The sequence below is a fragment of the Macrotis lagotis genome, chromosome 2 (genome assembly GCF_037893015.1).
Source record: "Macrotis lagotis isolate mMagLag1 chromosome 2, bilby.v1.9.chrom.fasta, whole genome shotgun sequence".
In the NCBI taxonomy this organism is placed as follows: Eukaryota; Metazoa; Chordata; class Mammalia; order Peramelemorphia; family Peramelidae; genus Macrotis; species Macrotis lagotis.
The window spans coordinates 336,750,148-336,778,128 of record NC_133659.1 but is presented as its reverse complement, the minus strand read 5'-3'; the positions used below and the strand labels follow the sequence as shown (position 1 = coordinate 336,778,128).

At 56.8% G+C, this 27,981-nt stretch overlaps 3 protein-coding genes across 8 annotated transcripts; 1 reads left to right on the top strand and 2 right to left on the bottom strand.

Annotated features, from left to right (window-relative positions):
- Positions 1 to 486: 486 nt before the first annotated feature.
- Positions 487 to 7,050, bottom strand: LMF2 (lipase maturation factor 2). Its single transcript, XM_074227152.1, has 14 exons — positions 6,865 to 7,050; positions 6,259 to 6,512; positions 5,894 to 5,922; positions 5,397 to 5,593; positions 5,024 to 5,202; positions 3,774 to 3,915; positions 3,551 to 3,685; positions 3,308 to 3,413; positions 2,977 to 3,073; positions 2,714 to 2,896; positions 2,092 to 2,260; positions 1,740 to 1,851; positions 1,426 to 1,522; positions 487 to 1,167 (listed from the first exon to the last, which is right to left on the bottom strand). The coding sequence occupies exons 1-14, from the start codon at positions 6,956 to 6,958 to the stop codon at positions 868 to 870; spliced, it is 2,094 nt and encodes a 697-aa protein (XP_074083253.1). The 5' UTR covers positions 6,959 to 7,050; the 3' UTR covers positions 487 to 867.
- A 154-nt stretch (positions 7,051 to 7,204) lies between these two features.
- Positions 7,205 to 14,084, top strand: NCAPH2 (non-SMC condensin II complex subunit H2). Of its 5 annotated transcripts, none has more exons than XM_074227157.1 (21): positions 7,562 to 7,624; positions 8,128 to 8,204; positions 8,661 to 8,762; positions 9,222 to 9,277; positions 9,588 to 9,672; positions 9,773 to 9,841; positions 9,959 to 10,038; positions 10,203 to 10,336; positions 10,915 to 11,010; positions 11,228 to 11,334; positions 11,833 to 11,910; positions 12,152 to 12,218; positions 12,426 to 12,530; positions 12,640 to 12,693; positions 12,824 to 12,894; positions 13,007 to 13,097; positions 13,186 to 13,245; positions 13,326 to 13,378; positions 13,456 to 13,557; positions 13,644 to 13,793; positions 13,898 to 14,084. In XM_074227157.1, exons 3-21 carry the CDS (start codon positions 8,703 to 8,705, stop codon positions 14,036 to 14,038), a joined length of 1,659 nt encoding a protein of 552 aa, XP_074083258.1. In that variant the 5' UTR covers positions 7,562 to 7,624; positions 8,128 to 8,204; positions 8,661 to 8,702; the 3' UTR covers positions 14,039 to 14,084. The 5 variants fall into 5 exon arrangements, with proteins under 5 accessions (XP_074083255.1, XP_074083257.1, XP_074083258.1 ...); XM_074227155.1 differs by having other exon boundaries at positions 8,128 to 8,341; XM_074227154.1 differs by lacking the exons at positions 7,562 to 7,624; positions 8,128 to 8,204 and adding an exon at positions 7,205 to 7,396.
- A 265-nt stretch (positions 14,085 to 14,349) lies between these two features.
- On the bottom strand, positions 14,350 to 21,141 carry TYMP (thymidine phosphorylase). 2 transcript variants are annotated; one of them, XM_074227159.1, is made up of 11 exons: positions 20,961 to 21,141; positions 20,840 to 20,877; positions 20,593 to 20,727; positions 20,244 to 20,446; positions 19,871 to 19,969; positions 19,562 to 19,691; positions 19,315 to 19,433; positions 16,346 to 16,508; positions 16,017 to 16,247; positions 15,734 to 15,874; positions 14,350 to 14,527 (listed from the first exon to the last, which is right to left on the bottom strand). In XM_074227159.1, the coding sequence occupies exons 2-11, from the start codon at positions 20,856 to 20,858 to the stop codon at positions 14,373 to 14,375; spliced, it is 1,395 nt and encodes a 464-aa protein (XP_074083260.1). In that variant the 5' UTR covers positions 20,859 to 20,877; positions 20,961 to 21,141; the 3' UTR covers positions 14,350 to 14,372. The 2 variants fall into 2 exon arrangements, with proteins under 2 accessions (XP_074083260.1, XP_074083259.1); XM_074227158.1 differs by having other exon boundaries at positions 14,351 to 14,527; positions 20,840 to 20,874.
- Between the last annotated feature and the right edge of the window lie 6,840 nt (positions 21,142 to 27,981).

Sequence of the window (27,981 nt, the reverse complement as noted above, 5' to 3'; positions counted from 1 at the left end):
AGGGATCACTTTGGACGGAAGGTTGCAGAATGGATTCCTTAAGTATGTGGGGAACTAAATGTGCCCCGATCTCCCCGAACAGAACTGTCCCCCTTGTCTCTTCTGCACAGAGCTGGGTCTCCTGAACCTGGTCCCCTTTGGGTCCAACTGTGCTGAAGCCTGGAAAGGTGGCTCATCCCAGCTGCTCTGGCTCTCCAAGAGCAAGGCCCTGGTCCTCGGTCCCCACGGTGAAGTGGGGATAACAGCCTCTTCAAAGCCTGTGCTCCAAGGCCCTGGCTAGGCTGGCTGAGCAGGTCCCTGTTGGGGCAGCAAAGGCCCCAGGCCCAGGAAGAGGGGGGCCAGCTCCCTCCCACTCCCAGGCAGCTCAAACTCAAAGCCCCTCATTCTCCTGAGACCCGGCTGGCCTCTGTCCCTCCCCAGGCCTTCAGCCACCCTAGGCCCACTCACCCTTGGCCACCCACTGGCCTAAGGATGGAAAAAGGCCAGTGGCGTTCCTTTCTTTATTAGAAAACTTGAGAAAGACTCCTGTCCATCCATCCATCATACACATCAGCAGGAAGGGTGGGTGTCTGGTCTTGGCCCAGGGGGAACCTGGGCGGCGCGGCCCAGCCCAGCCCGGCCCAGCCCGGCCCAGGGCAGTCGGACAGTCTCACTAAGGCATTGGAAGCTGGCCCTGAGGATGGGCCCAGAGTGGGCAGATGGGAGAGGCCGAGAAGGTCCTGAGTTTGAGGGGGGCTGGTGGTGGTGCCCTGACCACCCAGATGCCCCAAGAGCATTCTCTCCTCACCCTCACAGCCCCATGGGCCCTGCCCCCAGGAGCAGGAGGGCCGTGCCTGAGAAGCAGCCTGAGAGTCAGGCTGGCCGGCATCATTTCTTTCTCTGGGTGACCTTGGCGCTGTTTCCGGCCCCCTCAGAGCTCTGGGGTGGGGACCGTTCCTTGCCCCCCTTCTTCTGGGAGGGTGGTTTGTGCTTCTCTCCACCTGCTGCCTCAGGCTTCCGGGGCCTGGGGAGCAGCAGCGCTTGGAGGAGGTGGATGGCTCCCACTGAGCAGATGAGGCCCCAGAGCAGCACTGGGGTCGCCAGGGGGGTCAGCTGATCCCGCAGCCAGCGCAGCGCTCGGGGTAGCAGGTTGGCTGAGTTGGGTGGGGGGCGGCCTGGGCTCTTGTCCTGAGGGGAGAGGGAGAGGAATATTTTGCCAACGGGCCCCGATAACCCCACTGCTAATGATGAGCATTTTGGGAACATGGGGAGATTTTGGATGGAGAAACTGAGGGGGCTTGCTCAAAACCTGACTGAAGGGGTGGAGCTGGGGGGGGTCTGGTTGACACCCCCTGCCTACATTCTAGCCCTGGCCACCCGGGGGACCGCTTTCCCGGGCAGCCTGCCCGGCTCCTGCCTGGCCCCGGCCCATGGCTCCCTCCCTACCTGGAGACCGAACTGTGTGAGGAACGACTCCAGCTTCGGGTCCCCCAGGGACACCTGGGGAAAGAACTCCTCTGACCACTTCCGCCGCCACCACTTGCTAGAAGACAGAAAAGGAAACGGAGGGCATCAGCAGGGGTTGGGCAGGGGGCCTTCGTCTCCTCATCCCTTCCCAGCCTGCAATCGCTTCGGCCTCTGGCGGGTGGCTGTGCTGCCACCCACAATGCCCCCTCCTCAGCCTCAGGCCTAACCAGGGCCTTACTCCTGCCCCCAACCAGGGCCTCACTTTTGCCCACTGTCCCCCACCAGGGCCTCACCCTTGCTCCCCAGGCCGTGAGAACCAGTACTTGTACAGCTGGGCCCGGATATAAGTGGGAGGCTGCTCCCAGAATGGGTACTTGGAGACATCCACTTGGAGCAGGCGGATCACTGTGGCAGGAGGGAAGTGACTCGGGATGCTGCCCCCAAGCCCAGGACCTCTGCTCCCATCTGCTCAGCCCCTTGCTCGCTCTCCATCTTCCTCTGTGGCCCAGGGATGACTGAAGAGCAGGGGGATGCCCGGAGGCCCCTCCCTTGCCCATCTCCTCCAGCACAAGGACCTCTCCTCAGCCCTCCCCGCCCTTTCCTCTGAAGCGGGGGGCCCAGGACCCCACGTCCCCTCCTCCTCACCAGGGGTCTTCCCCTGAAGCAGGCGGTAGACAAGACTGGTAAACCAAGGGCTGTGGGTGTGATGGCCCAGGGCAGCAAACCACATCTGCCAGTCTAGGCGGGGCTGGTGGGGAGTCACCACGGGGGGACTCACGCTGACATTTCCTGGCTTATACATGAACTCGATCTCCTTGGGGCACCAGATAGGAAAATAGATGAGGATCTTGGCTGGCAACCCTGCCTCCCCAGCCCCTCCTTGAAGGACTTCCCTCCTGCAGTGACCTGTGCTAGGTGGCCTGGTCTTGGGGTCATGGGGAAGCAGTGTGCCCCAAGAAAGGCGGGTCAATGAAGCCCTAAGAATTAGGCAAGCCCCTTCTTTGGCAGGGGGAATAGGGAAGGAATCAGAGAGGGCTGCATGGAGATGGCAGCATGCAAAGTCATGGATGGTGGGAGGGGAGATGCCAAAGGAGACCTGGCCAGTGGTGTCTTGGGGGGAGCCAGGGAGTGGGACAAGTGGAAGGTTGGCAGTGCCCTCAAGCCCTGACTAATTGTTTGCTTCTTGATGCCTGCCTCCTGATGCCTGGGCTTTTGCAGTGACTCTGGCACCAGCCTACAACCCTGTTATTGATGGAGGCCCCCTCACCATCCAGCTCTGCCCATCATAGCTGCCCTCCAGAACCACCTCGGGCCGCCCACCCAGGCCCGTCATGCGGCGGAAGAGGCCGTAGGAGTTCGTCAACTGCAGGTGATCCACGGCGCCAAAGAGGCGGTGGGCCCCAGCCCAGAGTTGCCGGTTGGTCCCTGGCTCCATGTAGGTGTAGGGGACCTGAGGCACATGAAAGGGTGCGTTGCCTCCAAGCCTGGCAGTGCCAAAGGCCTCACTCCACCGGATCCCCCCCCACTCACCAGGCTGATTGTGAACATGGCCACGGTGGCTGCCCCAATGATGAACAGCTGGATGGTGGCCTTGAGCTTCCCCAGCCATTTGCGAATCCGGGTACACCTGGGGGATGAGGGGAGGCACCCCATGACAACCTTCTCCTGTGTGACTCGGCCAGCCAGACTTGGGCATCGGTAAAGGAAGAATCCCTCGAGCCAATGACTGGCACCAGGGACTGGCTACCCCGAGCTCTCAGTCCTCCACGCTCGAGTTGTCTTTGAAGGGGCCCAGGCCCGACTTGGAGCAGGACTCGGACCACCCAGCTCCCAGCCTGGCCCAGCCCAGCCTGCTGAGTACCTGTAGAGGGCAGTCAGCAGCACCCAGAGCAGGGAGGTCATGCCCAGCCACACAGAGGGCATCATGACCATCTGCAGCCACTGGGAGAACTCATGGAAGGTGAAGGCTGAGGAAGAGGGGGAGAAGGGGAACAGACAGTGAGAGAGGGCCTGAGGGGGCTGCCCAGAGCCTGCCATCCCCCTCTCCATAGCTCCCCTCACTGTCCTCTCCCCCCCGGCACACCCTTCCCATCCCCCAACCTACCTGTCTTGGACTGAATACCACCCCATTGCTGGTCCAACTCCAGACCAAAGTAACGGGCTGTCCCATAGGCCAGGAGCCCATAGATGGTCACCTCTAGTGTGAGGGTCAGGGCAGCCAGCAGTCGCCGAACCCGGGCTACAGAGATAAGGCCAAGGGGCGGGTGTGAGCCATGGGTCCGCTGGGCCCCGGGGCCCAGGTCAAGCACCGGGGGTGGAGTACTTACAAATGGGTGGTTGCTTCATCCGGCCCGTGCCCAGCCACCAGATCACGTGCTGGTCGTCCAGCAGGGAGGTGGTGAGCACCAGGGTGAGCAGGTTGAAGAAGTTATAGTTCCCTGTGAGGATGATCAGGAGCTGGAGCAAGACCTGGGGAAGGGGGTGGGGAGAGTCACGAGGAAGGGAGGGCAGGGGCCCCAGGAGACTCCAGAGTCGGCCCTTCCCAGGCCCCCTCAGTTCCGCAGCTGCCTCCCCCAGTGCCATTCCAGATCTGCTCCCCACCCCAAGGCCAGGCTGCTTCCTCCCACCTCTAGTCCCCCTTCCACGTGACGGCCTACTAATACATCCCCAGTAATCGCCAGTCTTGTTCCCTCCTCTGAACTTCCTGATCCCTCGTCATCCTAGGCCCCACCACCACCACTGCTGCTGCACGTCTCCCAGTTCTTCCCGTGCTGAAGAGGCCAGAGTCAGGCCCAACAGCTCTGAACGACTTTGGTGACCCCAGAAGAATGGTGATGTGCTGCAAGCCTGTAGTCCACTAAAAGCCTCAGATCTTTCTCCACTGAGCTCTTCAGCCACGTGTCCCCTATCTTGGATTTGTGAAGTTGATTTCTGGCCACTTTTCCACAGAAGACTTGACTAGTGTCAGGTGGACGGCAGTTATCGCCACAGACGTGGCCTACAGCTCTGACGAGGGAGACCTTTGGGAATCCTGGTGGGAAGTCGGCGAGCGAACTGTCCCTCCCAGGTTTTGTCAGCTGAAAACTGGACAACCTTCTCAGGCACACCTTGATTCAGGGTTCTGGTGGCAACGTGACCTGGAGCTGGGCTTCTCCTCTGAGACATTCTCCAGGGTGGGCAGGGAACCAGTCACCCATGACCACTCTCTGGGACCTCAGCAGCCAGGGTGGGCATGGCCCATGGCCCTGTGAGGCTGAAATCCAGGATGAAGAGAGGCCAGGTCCTTCCTGCCTTCTTCAAACATTCCCCCTCGGGGGGGGGGGGCAGCGTGTGGAGCAAACTTCCACTCCCCAAAGGCCGCGAAGTGCCCTTCCCCTCGCCAGGCTCTCACTGTGCCCACCAGCCTGATTGCCTCTCTCCTCTACTAGCTCCCTGAAAGCAATAGCGTCACATCTCATTTTTGTAGGACAAGGCCTCATGCTTGACAGTGGCAAGCCAGGGGAGAAAGGCAGGTTCTGGCCCTCTCCATCCTCCCCTGCTCTGCTCTGAGTGCCAAAGGGCCCCCTGCCCGGCCTACCTGGCAATAGAAGGCAGCGAGGCGGAGCCGGCGGATGGGGGCAAAGAACAAGACGGGCACGGCGATCTCGATGAGGAAGGTGGCCACCACGCTGAGCTTGTGAAGCCAGACTGGCAGGTGGTGGGCGTACCAGGCCAGAGGGGTGGGTAGACACTGGGTCTCATAGTGGTAGGTCAGGGCTGGGGGAGGCAGAGCTGGGGTCTGAGCAAGGCTGCTCTGGGGGGAGGGGGAGGGCCAGGACGGCTGGTGGGGCAGGGGCCCAGGAATCTCCATGGGAGGATGACAGGGCTAGGGCCCAGAGCAGGTCAGGACCCCCTGATGACAGGGCAAGGTGGGAGGCTCAGGGTCTCTGGGGGCACCGTGGCTGGGTCACCTGTGAGCCCCCACCAAGTAGGGCAGCGGCTGGTGAGCTTGACCACTCCCGAAGCAAACATAAGGCGGAAGAGGAGCCACCGGACCAGCCAGAAGGGGACGTCTGCGTGTGGCGGGGGTCCCGTCTCCCGGCCCCACGGAGGCCGCAAAGGGGCTACCAGCACCGCCAGGAAACCTGTCTCCAGCAACAGGGAGTCCCTGCAGGGGACAGGGAGTGGGTATCACTGCAAGGGACGCCAGGAATGAGGCCATATCCCGCCCCCCACTGGGGCCCCAGCTCCAGCCGGGGGCCCCTGGCCAGTCTGGGCTACCCGCAGCTTGAGTCCTCAGGACAAAAACAAACAGGCCCAAGCTCCTGGCCCCAGCTCCATTCTGGCTGCCCTCCCGCACCCACCACAATGCTCCTCCATCTGCTCTGCCACAGCCTCCGCGCCCGGCCGGGGGGCTGCTGGGGCAGGACCCCCGGGCGGGAGGAGCAGGTCCAGCCTGGCCACTTACCATTGGAAGTACAAGAACACCTGTCCCACCTGCAAGAAGACAGCAGATCTGCAGCTGGCCAGGGGGCCTGAGGCCCAGCTCCCGCTCACCCTCCCTCCTCTCTGCTCCCCGGGGGGTTTTTGCTGGGGTGGGGGATGGAAGGGAGGGCCTGGGGGACATGCAGAAGCGCTCTGATGCTTTTCCTCAAAATCCCACGGGAAGGGAAGGGAAGGAAGCAAGATCCTGGCCGGCAGAGCCTGGGGAGCCGGGCAGGAAGTGGGCGGGCAGAGCTGGCCCTGGCTTCCCTCCAGAGCAGAAGGGGGGGGGGAGAGGGGCAGAGCCAGCCCCCCACCCCGGCCCTTTGCCCTGGCTGGGCCCCTCCTCACCTGGTAGAGGGAGAGGTAGAGGCTCCAAAGCAGCAGGTAGAGCAGGCTGTGGCGCCAGCTGGGCAGCAGCAGGGCCCCCAGGCTGCCCAGCGACCCCAGGAGGCTCAGCAGCTCCATCCCTTGCTCCGTGTCCAGCCCCAGGCGGGGTGCCAGCCAGAGCAGCGTGGGGACCTCCCGCAGCTGCTGCCCCAGACCCTTCCCCAGAGGCCGCAGCATCTTCCTGGCGGGCAGGATCCCGTCGCGCCCATAGAGCCCTGGGGGGGAGGCTGGTGAGGGGGAGCCAGGCCCCAGGAGGGGCAGGAGAGGGCAGGCCTGGGCCCACCCCCATCCCGGGGGGAGGATGCCAAGGGGCAGGGGCAGGGCCCAGGGAAGAGAGCCAGGGGAGGGCGAGGGTCCTAGAGGGTGAGGGCTGGGCAGCGGGGCAGGGATGGGGGGGAGGGTGCCAGGGAGGCGGGGGGGGTACCCCGGAGAAGGGGCAGGGGGGATTCCAAGGAGGAAAGGGGGGTCGGGTGGGGGGGTGGAGGAGCAAATGGCCAGGGGCAAGGGCAGGACCTGGGGGAGCCCGGGGGGAGGAAGGGGGCCTGCGGGGGGCGGGGGCCGCCTCACCGGGGATCTGCGCGTAGAGCGAGGCGAAGGCGAAGAGGAAGGCGGCGGCCACGCCCTGCAGGAAGAGGCGCTGGGGCTGCCGCGAGCCCGCCATGGCGGAGCGGACCCGAGCCGAGCGGAGCGGACCCGAGCCGGGCGGAGCGGACCCGAGCCGGGCGGAGCGGACCCGAGCCGAGCCGAGCCCCAGCAGGAGCCGCCGGGACACGTCGGCCCGCCCGCGGCCGGCCCCGCCCCGCAGGGGACATCGGCCCCGCCCCGGGCCCGCCCTCCCGTGACGTCACGAGCGCGCCGCCGGCGCCGCCTTCGGCCGTCACAAAGCGTCGGGAGCGGGAAACGCAAAAATGGCGCCAGACCGAGCGGTCCGCGCCGCGGCCTGAGCGCGCAGCGGAGGCCGGAGCGGGAGCCCGGCGGCGGCCGGCGGCCCATGGAGGACGCCGAGAGCCGCTTCGCGCACCTCCTGCAGCCCATCCGCGACCTCACCAAGAACTGGGAGGTGGACGTGGCGGCGCAGCTGGGCGAGTACCTGGAGGAGGTGACGTCACGGGGGGCTGGGCGCTGACGTCACGGCGGGGGCGGGGGGCTTGTCTATTCCCTGAAATCTACAAGCTGCGGGGGGGGGGGGGGGGGGGGGGGGGGCGGCGCCCGGGCGCTCCCAGGCCCCCTCCGGCCTTCCGTGGGGCGCTTGCCCAGGTACTTTGGGGTCCCCCCCCACGGCCCAAAGAAGAGATGAGAAGATCGCAGCTTCCTCCTGGAGGCTGAGGTCAGCCCCGGGCGGGGGGCCCTTGAGACAGCCGGACAAGGCCTGAGCCCCGGTCATTGACCCCCCTCCGGGGAGGGCCCGGGGCGTCCTCTAGTCCGGGCAGTGAGGTCGGCCCCCAAGGGGTGGGCAGCATGGACCGGGCCAGAGGCTACGCGGGCGGCCCGGGGATCCAGGGAGGTGGGGGGAGAGCCAGTCAAGGGGTGCATCCTAACGGGGCTCCCCCACACCCGTGCAGGGGAGGGGAAAGGCCACCCCCGCTCCCCGGGAATAGGGACCTAGCCGCGCTGGAAGTAGCCCAGTCTCGAAGGAGAGGGCAGGAGGACGCGGTGGAGGCCGCAGTCTCGGCCCCTGCTCCTCCATTGGAGTTTTCCGGGGGTCCGGGATCGAGGCCTGGACTCGAGGCAGGAAGAGCCCCATGCGAGCCCACCCTCAGACGCTGGACCTTCCTGCGCCTCAGTTTCTTCATCCACTAGCCGGGTCTAATCGCCGCACTTGCCTCCCAGGGCCCCATGGAAGGAGCTTGGCTAGCTTGAAAGGGCGGGATGAAGTCTGGCCTCGCAGACCACAAGCCAGGAATTCAGTTAGTCCCAGCTCACGGGATCATTTGTGTGCTTGCGCCTCTATTTGTCAGTGGAAACTGTAAAGAAAGTCATTTAAAAACATACAAGAGGCCAGAGTCGGGTTCCAGGCTGAGCGGGGGCCAAGGAGGAGCTTAGGGTGTGTGCCTGACCTTATCACTCGAGTAGGGGGCCAGATTCTGGTGAGGAGGTGCCTTCAGGGTTGCCTTAATAGCTCTGGGAAGGCAGCGAAGGCCTCCTCCACCTGCCTTCTGGCCTTAAACCTTTTGACCTTAATTGTTCCCTATGTCAACCTTGCACTCCAACTAAACCACAGGGTGCTGGCAGGAGATGGGGTTGGGGGGATTGCTGATGGTGGGAACAGTGTGACCAAAGGCCTGGAGGTGGGATTGAGCACGGTGGGGTTAGGAGCCTACTCACTTCTCTTTTTTCTGCATCCCTTCTCCTATGTCCTGAAGCTGGACCAGATCTGCATTTCTTTTGATGAAGGCAAAACCACCATGAACTTCATTGAGGCTGCGCTGCTGATCCAGGGGTCTGCCTGTGTCTATAGTAAAAAGGTAAGCCCTTGGCCAGGGACCTTCCCTTTTCCTATGTAGCATCATGAGTGGCGTTCCAAGGGATTGATTCCTTGGGAGCTGGAGGGAGGCCCCCGTGGCTCTCTCTGTTCTCAGGCCTGGGACTTTTGGGTCCTTTCCTTCACTAAGTCCCCCAAGTCTGAGTGTCCCTCCTTCACCCTAGTCTCTCCCTCTGAGGGTGGCAGCCTCAGGGCATGTGCTTGTCTCCTCAGTGCAGAGCTCTAGCTCCCATTTATCCCCTGCTTGGGTGCCTCACCACCCATAGACTGCCCACCAGTGTGACCTGCCGGTCTGCTCGATAAATGGGCGCCCCAAGGCGGAACCAGTCCAGCTGTGCACACACCTGCCATGGGACCACCTGGGTGGCTGATTGCGCCAGTTTGACCGGGAGCAGGACCTGGAGACCAGCTCCTTCCTTCACTGCGTCTTTCTGCTTGGCAGGTGGAGTACCTCTACTCACTGGTCTACCAGGCGCTGGATTTCATCTCAGGCAAAAAGTAAGCATGGGAGGACAAGCAGGAGAACCTGGAAGTGCAGGATGAGTCTGTGGGGGCTGCAGGAGCCCCCTGCATGCACCTCTTTGGTTCTGCTGTCCACACAGATGTGCCCTTCCCCTTTGGGGTTTGCTAACAATAAGAAAACCAAGAGAAAATCCCTAAGGACTGGAGGAACGGCCCAGGAAGCTGGGGGGAGACCTGGAGCAGCCAGGCCGCCCCATCTGCAATGCCCTGGGGCTTCCCCAGCTGTTCTCTGACCCCTCCCTGGTCAGGGAAAAGCTGACTGATCCACTCCTGCTTTTTTTCCCAGGCGGAATAAGCAGCTCCAGTCCGCGCAGCCCGACGGCCAGAGTGGTGAGGACAGCTGTGGAGCTCCCCCGGAGCCTGAGGAGGAGGTGAGGCCCTCCCCAAGGATACGGGCCCACCCTTGGCTCACCCCTTGGCCTTCCTGGGCCGCTGCGGGTCCTGCTAGCTTCCACCTCTGTCTCCCAACAGTTTCTGTCCCTCGATGACCTCCCAGACCCCCGGGCAAACATAGACCTGAAGAATGACCAGTCTCCCAATGTAAGTGGTGCCTTCTCCTCTCCGGTCCTTTGGCATCCAGTTTTTTTGGTGATGGGAAGTGGGGGGGGGGGGCAAGGGAGGTGGTCCTGCTTTTGGTGACTCTGTGCTCTGTGACAGGCTGTACCCGTGATCCCCTTGGTGCCTATGGCCCTGGTGCCCCCTGATGAAGAAGAGAAGAAGAGCAACCCCCTCTATAGGTACAGGTGACCCCCCCCAACCACTCTTCTCCCAGTCCTCTCTCTTGCCTCCCAGGGGGTTTTGTTTGGGAGACCCTCTTCTCTGCTTGCACCCCAGCCCATGACCTGCTCGAGGCTTGGCCCGCCACAGCCTCTTCTCAGAGCAGGGTTGTCTGCTAGCACAGCCGCCGAGGGGAGGTCCTGGCCAGCCGGAAGGATTTCAGGATGAACACCTCCACCCCCCACCCCAGCGGCGCCTTCTTGCTGGAGCCAGGAGGCCTGTCCCCAATGGAGCAGATACTGCCAAGGCCCCAGCGAGGTGAGGGGGACACTGGGCTCCAGCCTGGCTCTGCCCGGTGGGGGAGTCAAGGGCCATTCATTGGGCACCCTGCCTTCCAGATCTTATCATTTCGGAGTGGGGGGCAGCAGGAGACAGCTTCTACTTAGAGTTAGTCACCACAAAAAAAGCGCCAGGCTGTCCTTCCAAGAGGAAGTGAGGCTGAAGCCTTGGTGCCCCACAAGCTGTCCTGACTAGCCAGATCGCAAGGCCAGCTGTGCTGTGAGAAGGACCGGAAGCCCACTGGAGCATGACTGGGCTGGATGTGCCATACCCACCCCCCCCCAGCAAGAGAGGCCCTTGACCATTTTGCAATTGAGCCCACATGAGGTTCAGGGTCTTTGCCCACATCTAAGTCAGTCTAGAACCAAGTCACTGGGCCTCAGTGTGGTGTCCTGAGCAGCCTTTCCCTGGATGCCATTTGGCCTCCTCCCAAGCCTTTTTCCTGGAACTTGCTTTTTGCTAGAGACTGGTGGGGGGGGTAGGTCTGTCTGGCACCATGGTGGGGGCTGAAGTTCCCCACCACGAGCCTAGCCTTTCTCCCTTCTCCCTCTCCACAGACGCTGAGAAGCCTGAGGAAATGCCCATGGATGTCTCTGTGTGCGCGTCCCCAGCCATGGTGCTCAACTTCTCCCAGGAGGATGATGAGAAGCTAGGTGTGGAGCTGAGCCTTAGGAGGGGAAAGTGTGGGGCCCTCCACCCCCACCGAAGCATTGCCCACTCCCCGATGTGGCCCTGGTGGCCTGGGCCCTAAGTAGAGAGTCAAAATTCAGTTTTACTTTGAGGATTCTTGGGAGAGCTGGGAGGCTCCTTGGCCATTGGCAGGCAGCCCCGACAGACTGGCATCACCCCCTCCTCCCTGCACTTCCCTAGAGGCAGAACTACCTGAAGGTGAGGAAGAGGTGGGAGGAGATTTGCTTCTTGACCCAGAGATCCCGGAGGCCTCCCCAAAGCCCCCAGAGCAGGGGATCCTGGAGCAGGTAGGGGGGCCCTGAGGAGAGTGGGGGTGGGGAGCAAAGTGACTCCCTTTGTGACCTGAGAAATGGGGCAATGAGGCCCAGAGACCCTCCCTCACCGACTTCTGGGAACGACTGAAGCGCTTTGCAAACTTGAGGTGTCTTGAAAAATCTTGATTATTTCAGTGATTTCTCCAACACTCAGGTGTGGGGGCCGACAAATCATGGGAGAGGGAATCTGGGCTTCTCCCCAAGACCCCCCCGGGCCTGCCTGAGTTTTCAGCATATTTTAACCCCAGTTTCAAGGGGTAAGATGGAAAACCCATGAAATACAGGCCCTCCCAGGCTCGCGGGCAGCCCCCCAGGAAGCTGCCCCCCCACAGCGGGGATCTCAGCTGTAACCCTTGGGCTCTGAACCCTGTCTGGAGGAACTGGTCTTGTGGGAACATCTGCTTGTTACCAAGGGCTGGAATGGGGAGGTCCAGTGGGCAGCAAGGGTGATCACCTTGATTCTCTTCCTAGGGTGCTCTGGAATCGAGGAGGGGCACGCTACAGGGCAGAACCCCAGCTGCCACCCCCCGCCCATCGTTGTACCTAAAGGCAAGAGAAGCTGGGGCTGGGGAGGCATCCTGGAGGTCTCCTTCCCCATCCCTTCCTGGGGGCCTTTGACTTGGCCGGGTGTCTGGTGGAGGGAGGGGGTCCCCTTCAGAAGTCCCCTGGTTCCAATAAGACCCATCTTTTTGGGGGCATCCTTGTGGGCAGAGTTCCCCCATTCCTCCCCTGTGAGCTGGCCTCACAGCATATGGCCCCTGCTCAGTGTTGCCTCTGTCCTGGGCTGCAGGAGACCCCAGATCCCTGGCAGAGCCTGGATCCCTTTGACTCCTTGGAGAGCAAGCCCTTCAAGAAAGGTAACGCCTGTGGCGGGGGCCACCGGCAGAGGGCCAGAACAGATGGCTCGGGAGCTGGGGTTCTGAGGCCCGGGCCCAAGGCCAGTGGCTCGCAACCACCTGCTTCCCAGGGAGGCTGTGTTTGGGGGTCCCCCATCTCTTTCCAGGGTCCAACCCTCTGGGAGGTTGCCGAGTCCTCACTGGCTGACTTCCGGCTCCATCTCCCAGGGAGCCCTTACTCTTTGCCACAGCACTTGGAGACCACATCTGGCAAACGCAAAAGGAAGACCTTCACCAGACTCCAGGGGTTTCATGAGTGGTACCTAGCTGCTTGTACGTGGGGGGAGGCCCTTGGGGGTGGGGGGAGGAGTCGACAACTCTGAACAGCGCAGACTCTTGTGGGACCGTGTGGGACCGGCTGACCGTTGATCTCATTCCTCAGATAGTGGCTGTGGTAGCTCCCAGAAACCTCGGCACAGAGGCCCCACATTTGCAGGTGAGTCTGGAGGAGGGCCCCGGGCCCTATTTGGGGGGAGGGCACCGGGCCTGGGGCAGCACGGGGGCCTTGAGCCATCCGCCCCTCATTGGGGCCAGAAACAAGGTCTTGGCCACATCTCTTGGTACAGACCTAGAAGCCCTCTACTGGAAGCACGTCAAGGAGCAGGTGGATGCCCTTCGGAAGCTGCGGCAGGGAGAGGTGAGGACGGGGACACCTGCAGGCCATCTCTCTAGATGCCCCTGCGCAATCGGGGAGGGTGGGAGGGTTCGGAACCCAGAGCCCCGGGGCTGACCTCGGTGCACCTGACCAGGTAACAGAGCAGCAGCTGTCCAAGGCCCAGGAAGGACTGTGGGCCCTAGAAGAGGAGCGAGCAGAGGACTCCCTGGAGCACCTTGAAGGAGGTAGCAGTGGGGCCCAGGCCGGCCTCTGGTATTGGGGGGGCACCGGGGTCTGCTGCTGGCTGAGCTTTCTCCACGCCCCTTCCCTCAGACAGCTTCCTGGAGCTCGAGAACGTGGAGCCCGAGGAGCCTCCGGAGGCCGCCGTTCCAGGTAGGACCGGGAGAGGGAGGGGTGCCCCGGCCCGTGGAGGCCGGAATCCCCCCGAGCTGAGCCCCCCGTCCTTCCCCTAGAGCCAGAGTCCGCCCCTCTGCTGAGCTATGAGGAACTGGTCCAGAGAAATGTGGTAAGTTTTGGTCAGGGGGTTAGTGCGGCGGTGGCACCGGGCCCACACACATCCCGAACCCCCTCTTTTTTCCTCAGGAATTATTTATTGCCAACTCTCAGAAGTACGTGCAGGAGACGGAGCTGTCTCAGCGCATCCGGGACTGGGAGGACACCATCGGGCCCCTGCTCCAGGAACAGGTGAGCAGCGCCCCCTCCCGCTCCCGGGGCCCCGGGTGGGCACGGGTGGGCACGGGTGGGCACGGCAGCCTCGGCTCTCCCCCCAGGAGGAGCACGTCCCGTTTGACATCCACCATTACGGGGACCGGGTGGTGGCCAGCTTCCGGCAGCTCGACGAGTGGTGCCCCTTCGCGGAGCTGGTGGCGGGCAAGCCGGCCTTCGAGGTGTGCCGCTCCATGCTGGCCTCGCTGCAGCTGGTGAGCGCCCGGGCCGGGGACGGGGCGGGGGGCGCGGGGCGGCACGGGGGGCGGGGCGGGGGGCCCCGCGGGCCCCGCCTTCTCATCCGGCCTCCCCCCGCCAGGCCAACGACTACACGGTGGAGATCGCCCAGAAGCCCGGCCTGGCCGAGGCCGTGGACACCATGTCCCTGCGGCTGCTCACGCGCCAGCGCGCCCACGAGCGCTTCCAGACCTACGCGGCCCCGTCCATGGCGCCGCCCTGAGCGCCCCGCGCCCCCCGCGCCCCCCAATAAAGCTAGGCCCCCGGGAGCCTCGTGTGTCCGGCACGCTGTCGGCGGTGTGCGCCGCGCCGCGGCCCGGGGGGTCCGGGTGGAAGTCGGCCGGGTGGCGGGGCGCCGGGGCCCCCGGGGCCGCCCGCTCCTCTCCCGGGCTCGCGAGACGGCTCCACGCGGCCGGAAGGCCGGTCCGACGCCACGTCCGGGGCGGGGCCGAGGGCGCGCGTGCGCACAGCCAGATCCGCGGCCGGCGCGCGGGCGCCCCCTGCTGCCCCTGCGGCGTGCCGCGCCCGGAGGCCGCCCCGGGGGGGAGGGGGCGCGCTCAGCCGCGGGGGGCGGGGGGCAGGACGAGCTCCCGCAGGGCGCGCTCGGGCTCGAAGGCCGCCCCCCCGGCCAGCCGCAGCGCCCCCTGCAGCGCCCGCGCCTGGCCCCGACTCAGGCCGGCGCCCCGGTGGTGCACGCGGATCCAGGGGGTCCCTGCGGGGAGAGGCACAGTGTCCCCCGGTGCCCGGGCGCCCTCCTCCCGCCCTGCCCCCCAAGCCTCCCGGCGCCCCTCGTAGCCGGCCCGATGCGCCGGGGGCCAGGACGCCCCGCTCCCGCCGCGGACCCGGGAGCTTTGCCCGGAGCCGTCCCCTCGGGCTGCAGAGGCCAGGCTCCGCGGTCCCCGGCTCCCCCGGCTCCTCCGGCTCCCCGGTCCCCGGCTGCCCTGGCCCCCCGGCTCCCCCGGCTCCCCCGGCTGCCCTGGCCCCCCGGCTCCCCCGGCTGCCCTGTCCCCGCGGCTCCCCGGGCTCCTCCGGGTCCCCCGGCTCCCAGCCCAGGCCTGCCCCAATCCAAACACGGGCCACGGCCTCCGCGGTTGGGCCTCGGCCCTTCTGCTCCAGACCCCCCCCCTCCGTGTGGACTCTCAAGGCGGAGCCCCCCACGCCCTGGCACCCTCCTCTGTGTGGCAGCCCGGCCCCCCACGGTGTCCCTGCTGCCATGCTCATCCCTCCGCCCCAGACTTGGCCATGGGCTCTACCGGGAACCCTGAGACCAGGCCTGCCTCTGCTCTGCCCCCCCCCCCCGGCCCACCTCGGGGCCCCTGCGGCGTCTGGGAGCGGGGACCTTGGCCCTTAGGGTGGATTCAAATCCAGAGCACGGGAACGGAGGCCCTGCATACAGCAGGCACTTCATGTGTGTGTGCTCAGTTCTTTTGGGAGGCCGGCTTAGAAAAGCCAAGGGAGGCGGGGAAACAACCCTGACGGGAGGCAGAATCTGGAGGGGGGAGGGCCAAGAAAGGCAGCCCGGCCCAGGCAGAAGGGGCTGGATCCTGGATCCTTCCTGAGGGGGAAGTGAGGCTCCCTCCTACAGAGAGGGCCACCGGGCCAGAGCAGGCCACCGCATCGAGGCCAGTGGCTTCATGGAGGGCGGTGATCCCAGAACCCAGAGGATCAAGGAAACAGGCCCCCCTGGGCCCCAGTGAGAAGGGAGCACCGGGCTGGCCAGGAATCGGTGACCGGGGGCAAAAGGGGGAAAGGCAACAGTTTCACCCCCAAACAGAGGGATGAGGGAGCCAAGGAGGTTGGATAGGAGTCAAGGCCACACCCGGGGCTGATCTCAGCCTCTTTGCTGCCCCTACTATTCAGCCTCCAGGGAGGGGCCCAGGGGCTCTCCAGCAACTCCCTGCCCCCCTCAGGCCCTCACCTGCACTGACTCTCTGTCCAACGCTGACCAACAGCTCCAGCCCCACATCATGATGGAGGGCCTCTCCGGCTCGCTTCCGGCCAGCTCCCAGCTCATGGAGAACATGGGCCAGGGGCAGGGCCCGGATCTGCTCCACGGTCCCTGATGGGGGGAGATGGGTTGCCAGGGGGAACAAAGGCAAAGAGGGGCTGGGGATGGCATCTGGCAAAGGTGGGGTGTGCTTTCCATGAGGATCTGCAGGGGGCAGAGATGAGCCAGACCCAAAAAGGAGGGTTCTCCTTACCCTCTGAAACTGTCCTCAGCTCCTCCTTGGTGGGAGCTGTGGGGAGCAGACCTTGGCGCTGGGCAGGAGATCCTGAGCACAGGGCCTGGGCCAGGCTAGGGGCCACCCCCTGGGCCTCCAGCATAGCCTGGAAGCGACTCAAAGCAGAGCCGTTGACCAGAGTCTCCCCCACCTGGGCCACTCCCCGGGCCAAGGTTGGGGCCTGTCCATTCAGCCACAGCAAGGATCCTCCTGGGGTGTGAGAGAGGCAGGGCCAGTGAGCAGGGGCAGGGGAGGAGGACAGAGAGAGCCCGTCCCTCTTCCCCACCCCTCCCTCTCCCTCCACACACCTAGCTGGGTGATGAGGTCCCTCAAGTCCGGAGGACCTCCTCCTTCCAGGCACCGTAAGGCTTCCTCCACTTCGAGTCCATGGCCCACACAACAGCCCAGAGGACTGTCCATGGAGGTCAGTGCAGCTGCCACTCGGAGCCCCAGACGGGCCCCCACGCTCACCTGGAGAGACCCACCCCAAGGGAAGAGGCCCTCTTCATGCTCATCCTCGGGATTGACCCAGCCTTTAGCTATATCCCCAGGAGATCAGGTCACCAGGCTGCCAGGGTCTGTCCTCCCCACCCCATCTTCTCAGCCTCCCAAGTCCAGAAACCTGACTACACTGGATTCTCTCTCCTTTATCTGCCACATCCAATCAAACATGAAGTCCTGCTGACTTTACCTCCATGCATCTGTCTTCCTTTCTCTTTCTTCCCTTCCCACACCTCTGCCCCCCCATCAGCTCCACATCTCCAATAAACATCAAAAGCCTCCTAACAGACCTCAGATCTCCCCTCCCCACCCTGCACCAATCCTCCCAAGACACATCTCAAATCATGGCAACTGATGCCTCAGTCTTCTGTCTGTCACTTAGCCAGAGTCCACAAGCATTTATTTAGTGTGTGGTAGACTGGAGATACCGTGACCAAGAATGTGACCAGTTCTTAGATCTTTGGAGACCGAAGAGAGAGAACACGTGCATGTCTGGGGACTCTGCTGGGGAGGGCGCTCTTGGGGAATGGCTGCAGAGAATATTTCTGATCTGTTTTTTTTTTTTACCTCATGTCTTTTTTTCCCCTTCTTAAATGTCTTTCCCCAAAACAACTCATTATTGTTTATATGGGTAATTACTGAATATCTAGGCCTAAACTGACTTCAAAACCCCTCAGATTCTCAGTGGGCTATGAGTTACCCAGCAAAATTTGAGTCTGTGAAGGACTGGTGTTGGCTGGCCCACAGGCAACACATTTATTAGGCACTGGCTGTGTGCAAGAGTTGTAGACAATGCTCTATAATTCCTCCAGTTGAGAGAATTCAATTCAGAAGACATCCAGACCACCAATTTCTGAGCCACCATTTTCCTATTAGCACAGTTTGCCAGACAATTTCATTTTCTGAGTTCCTGCCTGTAGCCTCAGATGAAGGCTTCTTGTCAACCATGAAAATAGAAATGGATTTCCCAGGCTGGCTGGGAAGCAGCGACCAGGGGCATGTGTGCTTCTAGGCAGTTTGCTCCCAGCATGTATAGGTCTTCCCATATCTCCCATTGCCTGCTAAGTTGGGTAGTGAGCTCCCAGGCATTGGAGGTATTAGAGCAATGGGTGGCGCGTGTGCACACACACACACACACACTGAGCAATGTAGAGGAGGTTATCATATCCTGGATCCTGATGTCACTGCAACACCGCTTCCAATCCTACCACCCTTGAAGTAGCTCTTTCAAAGGTCACACCAGGAATGGCCTTTTCTCCACTAGCTGACCCTCTGCAGCGTTGGGCCCACTGAGCATCTGTTCCCAGATTCTCTCTCCTGCCTTGGCTTCCAGGGCTGTTTTCTCACAGCCTCCTCTTCCATCTCTGACTGGTGCCAAGATCCCCTTTCCTGGATTGCCTTCTCCAGGCCTTTAAAGGTTCTGCCCTGTCTCCTTGTCTTCACCCTTTGAGCTCTCTCCCTTGTTGGCATCTCTCTGGTGACTTCAACTATTAACTCAGATGACTCCTGAGTCCCAAACTCCAGGGCTGCCCATGAGATGCATAGCTCTGGAGACCTGCCCACCTGTGCCCTGAACTCGAGGTTCTTTACCTGGCTCCACGGGGAGCAAGTGGACCTGGGGAGCTTTTCCTCTCACTAATCTTTAACAGAAATGTAACATTTCCTTCTATTGTGAGTTTTTAAAAAAGCATCATTCTGAGAGACTGAGCCCAGAGACTTCACTAGATTGCCAAAGGGGTCTGTGGTTCTGCTCTGATTCCACCAGCCTCCCTCCTTCAGCTGCTGCCAATGGTTCTTCCTGCCCACAGACTCTTCTCCCGGCCCCTCCACAGCTAATCAGCTGCCTAATCCTAGGCTGGCTGTGCTTCAGGACCCCTCTGGTATTATCTAGTACCCAGGACCTGGGCACTGGCATAGCTGTCTGCTGCCTGAGCTTCCAAGCTCCTCAGAAGGCAGGGACTGTGTTTTTGCCTTTTTTGCCTTTGTCTTCTCAGAACTTGACCTGGTGGCTGGGACATGGCAGCGGCATCCTGATCCTCTCCATTCTCCCTTTCCCATAGTTTTTGCTCTGACTTGACCCTCACTGCTTCTTCCCTTGGTTTCTGTCTCATCTCACCTCTTATCTGTCCTGGGAACGATCATCCAAAATTACCACTTCAGGGAGGTCATTCTCCCTCTGTAGAGCCTGCAGTGGCTGCCTATTGCTGCTGAATGCAGTCCACACATTTCCGGTCCAGACTGCTGCCAGGTTGCCTTTCTAGACCCATCTGCCACCATTGCCCTCTATTCCTCCTGTCTGTGCCCTGCCCAACCATTCCATGCCCTTTCCTTTGCTTGGTGTCCTTGGCCTCCTCACAGTCCCATTCCAAGGAATGTCCTTCCCTCGGCCACTGCCACTCTCGAAGTCCTACCTCTGTGCTTCTGAATGTTTTGGGTGGGAGATGGGGAGTAAAAAGAAGGGGAGGGGGAGGGAAGGAGGAAAGGGAATCAAGAAGAGAGGAGGGAACTGAGGGGAGAAGAGAAGGGGGGGAAGGGGAGGTATTCTATCCCTCACCCATAGGTGGTTTTTATTGTTCGAGCTGGCATTTATGAAGTTAGGAATAAAAACAACAAACCATCTCTGACTTCCACCTCTCCTAGTCCCTAATCTCCGGCCCCCACAGTGTTAAGTATCCTGCCCACCTCACCCTCACCACCAAGGACTGGGTTGGTAGTGTCATTGGCACAGGAAGCTCCTGAGGAGGAGTACAGTGGCCATTGGGCTCCTCGCACTCACCAGGGCCTGGGCCAACTCTCGAGCTTTCTCTTGGCTTGGAAAGATGGCCGCTTCCCCAAACTTCACATCCACCACCAGGGTGGACAGTTGTTCCACAGCCTTTTTACTGAGAATGGAGGCTAAAGGGGGCAGAGATGGGGTGATTGGACTAAAACCAGGATCCCAGAGCAGCTGGAGGCGTGGGGCTCTCAGCCAGGGTCACAGTTCCCCGGGGCCGGATTCCAGCAGGGGGTGGGGGGCAGGTCACCTGTGATGAGGGGGAGGCTGTCCACTGTGGCAGTCACATCCCGAATGGCATAAAGGACTCCATCTGCAGGGACTAGCTCCTTACTCTGCCCCACAATGCAACAGCCTGCGCGCTCCAGTAGTTCCCGCATCTGACCTCCCGGTCAGGAAAGATCCCCAGGCATGAGCGCAGGACCCCAGGCAATGATGCCCCATCAATCAACGACCCCCAGTGATTTCTCCCAGGAGTTATTTGACCTCCAGTTAGGCCTGCCCCACCCATTCCTGAATGTTCACCAGGGGCCCCCAGTCAGGATCCTTTGCCCGATACCTGCTCTGGACTTTGTACCACTGAGAAGCCTGGGATGGCCTCCAGCTTGTCCAGCGTGCCCCCGGTGTGCCCAAGTCCCCGCCCACTGATCATTGGCACCTGTGTGAAGGAGACCCCAGCCCCTCTGAATCCTCCCTGCCCTCCACCCTGGACTGGAAAGAAGCTAGGGTTCTATGCTCTGCCCTGGGGGTTCTCAGTCAGCTCCCCCCCCACACACAATTCAGTCTCCTGCCAGCTCTGAAGGGTTGGTGTTTGTTTGAAACTGGACTGCCCTGAGCTAGAGCTTTGAGCCAGGACACTGGGGAGAAGGCCCCCCATTTCTCTCTTCCCAGGCACCCCAATGGCAGCTTGCACCCAGGGGCAGGGGGCTCACCTTGCAGCCACAGGCAGCCAGAGCAGGTGCCAAGATCAAACTGACTTTGTCTCCAACTCCACCCGTGGAGTGCTTGTCCACCAGCAGTGGTCTCCAGGCCTCAGGCCACTGAAGCTGCTGGCCAGACTCAGCCAGGGCTCGGGTCAGAATCTCCGTCTCAGCCAGGTCCATGCCTTTCAGTCGGATCGCCATCAACATGGCACCTGTGGGCACAGAGAGGAACCGAGGGGGCAAGAGATGCTACACAGGTTGGGGAACCCTGCCCAGGAACCCCACACCAGGAGGTGTGTGGGGCTGGGGCCAGGGCTGGAGGGGTGGCTCTGGGACTTGGAGCCAATGGGGGGGTCACCTATTTGTGCCTCCTGCACTGTCCCCTCTGTCACTCCGTGAACAAAGCTGCGAATCTCGGCATCCTCCAGACGATCTCCATCGCGCTTCTTCCTAATCAGCTCTGGGACGGATGTAGGGGTGTGGGGGCTAGAATCTGGGAGAGGAGAGGGCTGAGTCAGAGGGGCCGCTGGGTCCAGGGGGCACCCCAGGTCTAGGTTAAGGAGTATCGGGAGGGGACATGGCAGACACAAGCCCCCCTCACTCACCTGAGCCTGTCTGGTCCATTGCTGCGTCCTGGGCTCTGCTGGGAGGGAGAGTGGACGCTGTGGTCCCACCATTGCCTTTGTCCTTCTTTGTCTCCCCCATGCCCAGCTCAGTCCCTCTTACCTTCCAGCCTCTCCAGACTCAGTGGCCTGTGGCTTCCTTAGTGACCACTGTCCGCTGACCAGTCAGAGCGGCTCCAGGTTGAAACTCTCTCCTTATCTCTCGCTTCAATCCCCTCTTCAGATACTTTCTATTTCCCTCCACACCCACTCCCTCTCCTCCCTTTCTCTTCAGTTCTTTGGCCTTTAACTGGTTCTCAGTGGGGATAATGGAGGGGTGTGTCCTCGCCTGGACCAATCCTGGGGCCCTGAGTGTGGGTGGGGAGGGGATGTAGCCCAGAGTGGGAGGGTCTCTGTTTCCCCACCCTCTCCCTTTCTTCAAGACTTCTTCAGCTCCTCCAAGAAGCCTTCCTTGTTTGATTAGCCTCGTCATTTGACGTTGAACTTCCATAACTGTGGGTAAACTCTCCAGATTCCTGACTGAGCAGGGAGCTCAGGAAAGTGTCTAAATAGGAATTCTTCCTCAGTGATTATTGCCTTTATATCTTGGTTTCTTTCCCTGACCTCCCATGGAGGCTGAGCCATGAATGGACAGTGTCTGCTGGCCAAAGACCAGCCTAGCCCTCTCAGGAAGCCACTAGTGAGACAATTTGATAAAATTTCATTCATTCATTCATTCATTCATTCATTCAATCGAGAATCATTTGAGCACCCATGATATACAAAGTTGGGGGGCAGGGATGTGCTGATAAAATTTTAACAACAAGCAAGAAAAATGCCTTTTCTCTAAGAAAAGAAATCTCATATCACACTTTTTAAAAGAATGTTTTAATTTTATTTTTCTCAATTACATGTAAAAATGCTTTTTTAATAAATAATTTAAATTCCAAATTCCTTCCTACCCTTCCCTCCCCCTCCTTGAGAAAGCAAGCAATTTGATATGTCATATACATGTGCACATGCAAAGCCTATTTCATTTTTTATTCCTCAAGATTTTTAAATTTTTATTAACATAACGAAAGAAATAAAAAATCTAAATCTCAAGCCTGGTAGCTGAGGGACCAGCCCACTTCTCTGTTTGCCTTATCTTGCAATCACACTGGTTTTTCTTTTCTTTTTTTCCAATTACATATAACAATAATTTTTTTCTCTTTTTTTTTTGGATTTCGGTTTTTGCAAGACTATGGGGTTAAGTGACTTGCCCAAGGTCACACAGCTAGGTAATTATTATTGGCTGAGGCCAGATTTGAACTGAGGTCCTCCTGACTCCAGGGCCGGTGCTCTATCCACTGTGCCACCTAGCTGCCCCGAAATAGGTTATATAACTAAAGTCACAGAAAACATATTTCCATACTAGTCAAGTTGCAAAAGAAAAAACAGACCAAAAATGGGGGGGGGGCAAAAAAGAAAAAGAACACTTTAAAAGTGTGCTTTGATCTGCAGTTAGACTCCATCCATCCTTTCTCTGGAGGTGAGTTGCATTTTACTCCTAAATCTTGGATTGTTTCAAATTATTGAGAATAGCTATGTCAGTCACAGGTGATCATAGAATTTACAATATTGCTATTACTGCACAGGGTTCTGGTTCTGATTACTTCACTTTGCATCAGTTCATGTCATCTTTCCAGGTTTTTCTGAAACCATCCTGTTGTTCACTTTTTACAGAGCAATGGTATTCCATCACAATCATCTACCACACCTTGTTCAGTCTTTCCCTAACTGATGGGCATCACCCTCACCACAAAAAGAGCTGCTAGGAACCATATCACATTTTCAAGATTTATGTGAATTACTAACACTTTCTCAAACACTTTCTTTAGTCTAGAATGGAGACTTTAGACAATCAACAAAACAATGAAGCAAGTCCTCGTTTGTAACATTTGCTGATTTCTGAGGTGTAAATGGAGCTTCTTAAGGGGCCAGACTGTCTCTTAGGGGAGAAGCACAGTTTACTTAATATCATTCCTTTCTTCAGTAGTAGAATGAGGCACAGAATCTAAGAACAAGATAAAGGGTATCCCCAAGAGGCAAAGGGATGTCTAAAGTTCCAGCATCATTATAAACCAGGAAGGCACCAAAGAAAGACTACCTGGAGATGGTGATCTTTGAGTAAGGAGTTAAAGGAAAGTTGGGAATTCAAGAATAATAATAATATTCATGTTAATAATAATCATAATGTTTGTCTTTCACATTCCAAGACCACGACAACAGGGAGGAAATGCCATGGTAAGCACCTGAATAGGATTTGAATGAGAGGGGGCTGTACCAAGTCACCAACCTCACTTTTTCCTCCAGAGGCACCTGGGTCCAGTGGCCAGATATGAATCAGGGCGACTGGAGATGACCCTGGACGCAAGGCAATCAGGTTATATGACTTGCCGAAGGTCATACTGCTAGTAGGAGTCAAGTGACTGAGGCTGAATTTCAACTCTCATTCTCCAGGCTCCAAGGCCAGTGCTCTATCCACTGTGCCACCTAGCTAGCTGTCTGGGGAATTCAGTAGAAAAAGAATGACGTCTGGGCCTAGGGAACAGCTTAAGCAAAGAGAGAAGAGGGACGAGGTCCTTGGGGGGTCAGACTGTATAGAGAGAAATATGAGATAAAGGGGGAAAGCTGAGGAGGCAGAGGAGTTGGAATTTTTCTCTAGGGGCAGCAGAGCACTATTGAAATTTCCAAGCTGATGTGATCAGGGGATACTGGCAGGGTAGATTAGCCCCAGAGGAGGAGAAAGAGAAGAGACTTGCAGACAGAAGTAGCTTGAGTGATTAATAGATACCTGGGAACGTAGCCCTGGCCTAAAGGCTCACAGATAATACAGAATACTCTGACAAAGGAATCATCCGTCAAAGGAATTCTATTAACCTTGACATTTGCCTTATCTGAATCATGGAGAGTGTATTCATTGGTGACTAGGCTCACCTAGATTGGACACTGTCTTCTTTGGTTTGCCTGAGTTCAAATCCAGTCTTCCTGGAGACCATCTAGAGCCTGGGACTCTGGTTCAAAGGTGTGGGGCTTCATACCTCTACTCCAAAGCTCAAATCCTTTTTGAGTGACTGTTTTCTCATGGTTCATAAATGATCAATGAATCCCACATGTTAGATTGATTTATTGAGTGACTTGGTATCGCACTTCCTCAAATTCTCTCAACTGAACAGTCCTGACCAGGTCTACACAAAAAGTCATCTCTTCTAGCAGTAAGAGAAGAGAATACTCTTGGATGGTCTGGCCAAGGTTGGATCTTATGTGAAACTCTTTGGGGACTTGGCTTTTGTCGAACTGATTTCTGTAGGGTAGGTTCATTAGTTTATTTTGAGGTGATATGGTTCAATCTTCTGTCATTCATTTCCACCATTTTTTTTTAGCAAGGAATAGGGTTAAGTGACTTGCCCAGGTTCATACAACTAGGTAATTATTGTTTGAGGTCGGACTTGACTCAGGCCCTCCTGACTCCATTGAGCCACCCAGCTTCCATAATGTTTTGCAAATGAACTTGTATTCTAAGGAGTGTAGCTGACTACTAGGTCCCTCTGACTTAGGAGGAAGATTATTTGTTTGTTCAAGACATGTTAAGGCTTATGTGGTATTCACCAATGGTCAATCAGGTAATCAATATTTATTAAGCATTGAGCTTAGTACAAACAGAGGCAAAAGGTCCCTTCTCAAAGAGCTTACAATCTTTTTTAATATAAATTTCAAATTCTCTTTCTCCTTTCATCCTTCCTCTACCTGCATCGAGAAGGCAAGAAAAGCAATAACCATTATATATAAGAAGTCATGCAGAACATATTTTCTGTATTAGCCCCAGTGTGTATGGGGGGACCCAAGAAAAATAAAGGGAAAAAATCTTATCCCATCTGTTTTGAGTCCATCATCTCCCTCTTGGGAGATGGGAAGTAGTGTTGCTTATGGGTCCTATGGAATTGTTGTGTGTGAATCAGGGGAGATTGATCTTTCTCTTGATTATTGTTGCCATATTACTGAAACTGAATCTCAGGAGGGGAATGCAACATGGAAACAGATACCTACAAAGCCAGTTATAGACAGCTTAAATAGGAAAAATAATTAACAGAGAGAAGGCACTAGAATTAAAAGGGATTGGGGAAGGCTTCCATTAAAGGAGGGATATTTAGGTTTTGTACTAATGAAACTTTTCTACAGAAAAAAAAATAGTCTGAATTGAAGTCCTTTTTTTAAGGATTGACTGTTTAAAAAAAAAAAAAACCAACCCAGGTTGTCTGATATTGGAGCAGCAACACTCCAATATCCTTTACCTTCATTTCTGTTTTGTCCTTCTAATTCAGTATTTACTCTGACCTTTGCTCTAATTGATTGATACAATTGCACAAATCCCGTCTCTACCACTAAATACAGGTGTGACCCTCACCTCCCTAGGGTTCAGTTTCCTCACATGTAAAATAAGTGAGATTAGACAGAATGACCATTGAGGTTCTTTCAGGGTCATAACATTGGGTGATTCCTGTATTGGGAGTGGCTGGAGTAGTGAGCTCAGAGGCCAGCTAGCCAAATAATATCATATCCCCACTTCTCAAAGTCTCGGCTTTCTTGTCATTTGGGAATAAGGCCGTTAACACCATCCTACCTCAGAAGGTTGGGGTGAGGAAAATGCTTTGTAAAACCAAAAAGGACTTGGAGACATAGAAGGTTGGGGGGAGGAAAATGCTTTGTAAAACCAAAAAGGACTTGGAGACATAATTTTTATGTGTTAAACTACCTCAGACTATATTTATGGCATATTTATTCTCTCTGGTAGAAAATAAGCTTCCTGGGGGCAGAATCCAATTGGAGACATTATCTCTATCTCCCCAGTACTTAGTACAATGCCTTCCACATGGTAGTCACTTAATAAATCTTTGTTCAATTAAATTAGTTTAAAATGTCTACACATAAAAGTGCCCAAAGTTTAGAAATGATAGGGCTGATTTTTATAAAAACCATTTGTCATGATTTATATGAACTAATGCAAAGTGAAGTGAGCAGAACCAGAACAATTGATAACAGTAACAAAAATTTGTAAAGATAAGTTTGAAAGACTTAGGAACTCTGATCAAAATAATGACACCAAATAATCACAATTCCAAAGAACCCATGATGAAGCTTGCTTATTTTCAGATAGAGAATTGATGACTTAGAATACAGAACATCATTTCCCTTCCTCTCTCTTCCCCTCCCCTCCCCTTCCCTTCCCTTCTCTGGAGTTTTGTTTTTCTAACCTTCTTATTGTATGTGAGAGGTGGAAGTGAGAGGGAGACAATTCCAAAGTGAAAATAAAGTTGAACTATTAAAAGAATATCTATATACATGAGTTACCCAGCAAAGGGGATCGGGAATGGGGATAGGGAAGAATAGCGGAGAGTATTTGGGGAAAGATCGATGGTGGGAGAATCAGAAGCATTTCTTGTCTTCAGAGTATATTTTTGACTACTAGTCCAGAAGGGGGAAATAGATAAGAATTTTAAAGAAGGAATCAGAAGTCTGGCCCAGAGGCATGATATTGTAGTGATGAGAAACTTCAATTGTCTGTCTGTCTGTCTGTCTGTCTCTCTCTCTCTCTCTCTCTCTTGCAAGGCAATAGAGTTAAGTGACTTGCCCAAGGTCACACAACTAGGTGATTATAATTATTAAGCATCTGAAGTCAAATTTGAACTCAGGTCTTCCTGACTCCCTAGCCAGTGCTCTATCCACTGTGCCACCTGTCTGTCTGTCTGTCTGTCTCTCTCTCTCTCTGTCTCAAAGGAGAGAAACTAACAACTTCTTGACTTTCCTTGATGAGATTTCCTTCCTTTAAAAATTGGAGGAAAGAACAAGGGGAGATTTAACCATCCTCCTCCCACCCCAATTGTACATCCTGAACTTTTGGTGTACAGGAGATTTCATTCTTTGGTTGATTCTAATTCGGAAGAATTGACTGCTGATGTGGAAATACTGAAAACCTTGTGGGGAAATGGCAACTTTCTCCTAGAATTTCTGATGTAGAAGACAAGGAAAGTCAGATAGAGTCTGCCAATGCACCCTAGGTTATGGGAGATTCAAATGTTCACAGAATTAGGATCTTTTGAATCAGAATTCTGTAGGGAAGATCTACCCACGGAGGTATGTGTAACTCTGAAATCAAAAGGCAAACACTACCAAGGAGGAAGAAAAACAGGATTTGTCTTGAGAAGCCCAATATGAGTCATCCGCTGGCTTAGCTTGTTAAAATAAATGATAGAAGACTGATCCATGGTAGCAAAGGACAAACATAAAAGCCCAGAAGTCTGTAAAAAATGGTATGATAAGTAATTGGAGACTGCAGTGAGAAACTAAAGGACAGGAAAAAAGAGTTTATATTGTATCACAGCTGAGACAATAACTGTCAGCAGAAAGAATGAGAACTATTCAATTCTACCTTGGATTATGTTCTTGTCCAAGGAAAATAATCTTTAGATGATAAAGGACAGAACAAAATTAGCTGATAGGGCAGAGATGTCAGTAGGAAAGGGGAGGGTGAGGAAGCTGACCTTGGGGAATTGTAGTCTCCTGGCCCTGATGAGTGACATCTTCTGGTAAAGCTGAAACTTTTCTGACAGATTTACGATTTAAAAAAAAATGCCATCCATCGCAGAGTCAGGACCAATGTTACCCAAACATAGACTATCACTTTATTTTTTCATGGGCTTTCCCTGATCTTTGTGGGGGGGGGGATTATGTTTACCTTTGCAACAAGACTATTTTAATAGTGTGTTATAAATGAATGAAAGAAAAAACCTGCTCGAGTGAGAGAAAAATGTAGATTTTATTCATGAGCCTTGCAAGATCTGGGTGCCTGGTGAGGCACCAGGTGGCTTTGGAACATCAGGTCATTTATAGTCTTCAGAAACTCTTTCCCCCTCCCTCTTGGATGTTCATAGGCTCTCAGAGTTTGAGTGACAATCTAAGAGGTCCACCCATTCCATGACATGCCCCTAATTTGATCCCCCCACATCATAGAACACATGATATGCTAATGGGGGGGGTGTGGGCTAATATTCAATTACCTAATTGTGTAAACTCAGTTGCATTAGGTCAAGGTCTCTAGGTCACTC

What these genes read in the sequence shown, in the direction of transcription:
- LMF2 (XM_074227152.1), bottom strand. Translation starts at nt 6,958, where the DNA reads ATGGCGGGCTCGCGGCAGCCCCAGCGCCTCTTCCTGCAGGGCGTGGCC. An exon ending in TACTTGGTGGGGGCTCACAG is followed by an intron (nt 5,203 to 5,396) that starts GTGACCCAGCCA and finishes TGCCTCCCCCAG; the next exon opens with CCCTGACCTACCACTATGAG. An exon ending in TGGTATTCAGTCCAAGACAG is followed by an intron (nt 3,414 to 3,550) that starts GTAGGTTGGGGG and finishes CCTCTTCCTCAG; the next exon opens with CCTTCACCTTCCATGAGTTC.
- NCAPH2 (XM_074227153.1), top strand. Translation starts at nt 8,040, where the DNA reads ATGCGAGCCCACCCTCAGACGCTGGACCTTCCTGCGCCTCAGTTTCTT. An exon ending in GCCCATCGTTGTACCTAAAG is followed by an intron (nt 11,911 to 12,151) that starts GCAAGAGAAGCT and finishes CCTGGGCTGCAG; the next exon opens with GAGACCCCAGATCCCTGGCA. An exon ending in TGCTGGCCTCGCTGCAGCTG is followed by an intron (nt 13,794 to 13,897) that starts GTGAGCGCCCGG and finishes TCCCCCCGCCAG; the next exon opens with GCCAACGACTACACGGTGGA.
- TYMP (XM_074227159.1), bottom strand. An exon ending in GAGAGTTGGCCCAGGCCCTG is followed by an intron (nt 16,509 to 19,314) that starts GTGAGTGCGAGG and finishes GGGTCTCTCCAG; the next exon opens with GTGAGCGTGGGGGCCCGTCT. An exon ending in GCTGAGGACAGTTTCAGAGG is followed by an intron (nt 15,875 to 16,016) that starts GTAAGGAGAACC and finishes TCCCCCCATCAG; the next exon opens with GGACCGTGGAGCAGATCCGG.